The 4,641-nt window shown below is 30.0% G+C and overlaps 1 protein-coding gene across 1 annotated transcript; it reads right to left on the bottom strand.

The window, feature by feature from the left end:
- Positions 1-1,099: 1,099 nt before the first annotated feature.
- On the bottom strand, positions 1,100-3,310 carry LOC124543342 (golgin subfamily A member 6-like protein 6). Its single transcript, XM_047121542.1, has 2 exons — positions 3,207-3,310; positions 1,100-2,718 (listed from the first exon to the last, which is right to left on the bottom strand). Exons 1-2 carry the CDS (start codon positions 3,276-3,278, stop codon positions 1,825-1,827), a joined length of 966 nt encoding a protein of 321 aa, XP_046977498.1. The 5' UTR covers positions 3,279-3,310; the 3' UTR covers positions 1,100-1,824.
- Positions 3,311-4,641: the final 1,331 nt, after the last annotated feature.

Genomic DNA, 4,641 nt, shown 5'->3' with positions numbered 1-4,641 from the left:
AAAAAACTACTACGACGTGCGTTGTTCTTTGCTTTATATTTTAATAAAAAATATTGAATAACTTTAAATAGTGTATAATCACTTGTGAAAATGTTTATCAATGCGAGAGTTTTTTGAGTCAAATGTAGATGAATGAATGCAATTTAAAAGGAAATAAAATTGAATGAACCATTTGTTTTGACAAATGTAAGAATAATTTATTTCATTCATGTATCGTTTAGAAAAATGTAATTCATTTAATTAAGTGAAAATAAGCCAAATAGTATACAGCCGGACGAATTAGCATAATTAGGTTACATAGCAGTGCTATTCTTCAGATTCTTGTATGATAAGTTAATCCGTCCTCAATTACAGCTAAATTCATAAAAAGGTGCTGAAATATCTCGATATGCTTTTCAAAAACTCGTTTCTAGTCAAGAAAAATTGAATATAGCGCAAGGGATCTAATCATAATCATAAATGGTGCAATCCAAACTAATTAAATAAAATCCTACTAGAAAACTGTTTATTTTAGTAATATAATTGTTATGCAATATATATTTATCTACCTATATCAGGTTCCAAACAGGAAAAACACCGCAATGAAAAGTGTTACTCTCTGATGGAAGATTAACTGATAAAAAAGTGGTAAAAGATAAAACCTACGATTGGAACCTACAGTCTTTATTTAGAAACGACCCTTTATGACGTCATTTATATTTAAATGAATAAAAAATGTATAAAACACATTCATTCCTAGTATTTCATACTAAACAAGTATCGTATAATGTATCGTATAATAGGTGAGACTGTCATAAAAATATTAAATTCCACGTTTAATGTTACATTGACAAGTTTTCTTGAAATTAAAAGAGAGGAATTAATTTAAAATGCTTAAATAAGAAACTATTTAGAAAAAAGAACAATAATACGAGTATTATAATTAATAACGTAAGAGTAATGAAATTGTGAATTGTTAAGATACTTACTCTGTACTATAATGACATTATTGTATTTGTAGCTTTTTTAATATTTTCTACTTAAAAGGGAGAGATTCTACATTTGACCTTTAATAAATTTCAATATCTAAGATGAGTTCTACTGAAAAATAAAAATGCAATTTTATATTTATTTATTTTTTATTTGGTTGTACTTGTTTATATAACTCTCAACATTAAAACACAGTTGTACTTTATAATTTACGGTGCTAAAAAGATTCGCTTCATTATCTTCGTCTATGAACAGTGAGTTCACATTAAAGTTATCGTTTTTAATATAAAATATACAAAATATGGTAATACTGTCAGTTCACAACTTTTTACAATTATTCTTTATTTTAATTTTTTATTTGCTTAACATTCTTTAAATTTCTAAAACATTTATATCGAGTCATTAATAAAACGGTACGTGTCTTTCATTTTGAAAGATCACTTAATCTGGTAGCCTTTTCAAATACAACATTACCGCAAAACAAATATATTTAAAATAAACATTTAAACATATGATTTGACAATTATGTAATGATAAATTTTGCATTTATAAATAGAATAATTGTAATTGGAAGTGAACTTTTAACACAACACTTAGAGGCGCACGCAAAGCCAAACACATTCGCAAGCGAAATTATGAATTTCGTACAATCGCTGGTAAAAGAGCATTCGCCTTCGCGTACGCCTAAAATAACATTAACTTGTTTAGCAAATACTCACCAGCACCATCCAGTAAACAGTGTAAAAGATATTATTTACAAAACTCAACATATCTTGGGTTTTATGGTAACAATTAATTAACAAATGACTACGTCGTAAATATGACTATATGTACAAATAATGTAAAAACTACCTATTAATCCCATCCGTGGTGCTCGTGGTGGTCATGATGTACTGGTACCCACACTTTTTGCCAGACTGGCTTCCATACTTTCTTCCACGCGGGAACTTCTATTGTTTTCCATACTGGAACTTGAATTTGCTTCCATTTCTCGACCCATATTTTCTTCTGTACTGGCACCCAGACTTCTTTCTTGACAGTTTTCCATACTTGTACTTTCTCTTCTACCCATTCCTGCTTCTTCTCTGTTACCCAGGCTTGTTTCTTTTCAGTTCTCCAGATTTGTTTCCATTCTTCTTTCCATTCTAGTTTCTTGTCAGTTACCCACTCTTGTTTGTGCTCAGTTTTCCATACTTTTTTCCACACAGGCTTCCAGATCAACTTCTTTCTCCAAAGATCATGGCTGGTGTATTCCCATCCATGATCATCTTTACCTAAATATTTTTCACCAGGAACACCCTCTTTTACCCATTCAGGTACGAAGTTCTGTTTCCATTCTGGTACTTGTATAGCCTTAGTAACGGGTACTTGTATTTCTTTCCAGACTGGTTTCCAAACTTTCTTCCAATCAGGTACTTGCACTTCTTTCCATATAGGTACTTGTACTTCTTTCCATATGGGTTTTTGTACGACTTTCCAAGCTGGTACTTGTTCCTCTTTCCACTGTTGTACTTTTTCAGTTTTCCAGGCGGGTACCTTTTCTTTTTTCCATTCGGTTTTCCAGACTAATTTCTTTTCAGTTTTCCAAATCTGTTTCCAATCTTCTTTCCATACAAGCTTTTTTTCCCAAACTCCTTCTGGTTCGTGCCAGCCTGTAGGTGAACGTTTCTCTCTTGAAATTTCTGCATCTTCAGAAGTTTCTTTAAGGGGTATGGCTATTGAAGCCACGACGGATATCGCCAAACATAACTGAAAATAAAAACATAATTAGTTTTTACAAAATAATAATCAAATTTATTTTTTGAAATATAGTCTATATTTCAACACAATGATCGTCATAAATATTTCAAAAAAAGTACACACAAATGATTGAGTGAAAACTAAGGGCAGCTAATTTTTAAAATATATTTTAAAATTCAAAGTCGACCATAATTTTTTTACTACGAGCTACACATTAAATAATTTATGTAAGTATAACACATATCATGATTAAGTTACTCTTTTCTTGTTTGAATTTAGTAAATTTGCAATATAACATTATAACAAGTAATGTGTACTTTCATATAAATTGAAAACATTTCAGAAATTTTATATAATATCTTATTTTTGATTTAACTTTGCAAAATATTTTATTTCATGCAAAGAGTGAGCCGTCAAAGCTTTTAAATTCATTTAAGTTTGGCACTTTTATTTTCATCGATAAAAATCACAACACATCACTAGTAGATCACACCCACCGTTATCGCCAGCGTCCTCATTTTGAAAGCGAGGTGTACGCTGCCACGACTGCCTCCAATCCGACCGTGCATGTCTATTTATCAACAAGCCCCTCTCTTGTAAGATACGACTCCTGCGTTCAGGATTGCCCGAGACGCGCTTTTCTCAATCGTGACTAGAGATGAGACCTCTAGTTCAAACGTGACTTTTGTCAGGCTATTTTCTAATGCTATAATATGTTACCATATATTCTTATAATTGATGAAATTGCCATATACACATATCGGCTATTATTTAGTCTTTATTTAAATTATGCGTTTACATTTAAAAGATTATAAGCCTGATTTGAAAATGGAACGTAATTCATATTCAAAATATATTCAATTCGTGTAATTTTTTACAAATATTTTCATAGACTATATTTATAATTAAACACAGATATTTCTTAATCATTATAATTCTTTAAGAGAAATTTAGTATAAATTAGTAGAAAAAATAATAAATAAACCTTAGTAAGCTAATAATAAAAGTTCATTTAATGGTTTCTTCAGTCGTAACATTATTTCCCTAGCTATGTCATTGATTTCTCCATCGTTAAGATGCGGCTGCGTATCTGATGCAACGCCGGCTGTGCACCCCGTCCGCATATGTGACAACGTCGCTTAATCTTGGACAAGGGAAAAATATTGACTACGTCCATACAATAAAATCAACATAAATGTTTCTTTTTTTTAACTTGAAATATTTACGATCACCGCCAGCAATACGTAATGCCCAATAAAACGTAAAAAAGAGGTATAATAAATTGAAAAAAAATATATTTGCATCATTTTTTTTAAATTGATGCAATGACATAACATCTAAATATGAATGAGTGAAAGTTCAACAATTAACAATTAAGATTTAACTTCACAAATGAAAGTGTTTTGTTAATTTCACAATTGGCTGCCTATAGCTGACACATTTGCAATTGGGGTTAAAATATTATCTAATGTAACCAAGTCATACTAATTAATATTCAATTAATTGTTTACAGGCGCCGCATACTAATATACATATTGCCTCGATCGATCCGCTGACGATTAATAAGCGTCAGGTTATTTTATTTAACATTTTAATAATTTGAAATATTTGTATAATATTTTCAAATCTCTTATTAAAAAAATTATTCTTTATTTCTTAACAACCTCTTGAATAATGTAAAAAGACGAGTATTTTCTAGGTATTATGCTGTTTTTGATTCATTATCTCTTAAATTAATAATCGTTCAATTGTACGTTTTTTTAATAAATTAGGTATTGTATCTCACATTTGCAAATGCAATCAATAAATTAGTATTTATACAGTTCCATAAATCACACTGATTAAATATTGTGTTGAAAAAGAGTAACTAAATCTACTTTCCGAACCGGTAGTAGCTTCACTTAATTGTAAAATGACGATTCAAAAGTGCTT

The sequence above is a fragment of the Vanessa cardui genome, chromosome Z (assembly GCF_905220365.1).
Source record: "Vanessa cardui chromosome Z, ilVanCard2.1, whole genome shotgun sequence".
Classification (NCBI taxonomy): Eukaryota; Metazoa; Arthropoda; class Insecta; order Lepidoptera; family Nymphalidae; genus Vanessa; species Vanessa cardui.
The sequence above is the reverse complement of the archived record's forward strand: the minus strand, read 5'-3'. Positions and strand labels throughout refer to the sequence as shown.

Coding starts and splice junctions, on each gene's coding strand:
- LOC124543342 (XM_047121542.1), bottom strand. CDS start 3,278: ATGCACGGTCGGATTGGAGGCAGTCGTGGCAGCGTACACCTCGCTTTC. Junction 2,719..3,206: donor TGAGGACGCTGGCGATAACG/GTGGGTGTGATC, acceptor TTTTATTTTCAG/TTATGTTTGGCGATATCCGT.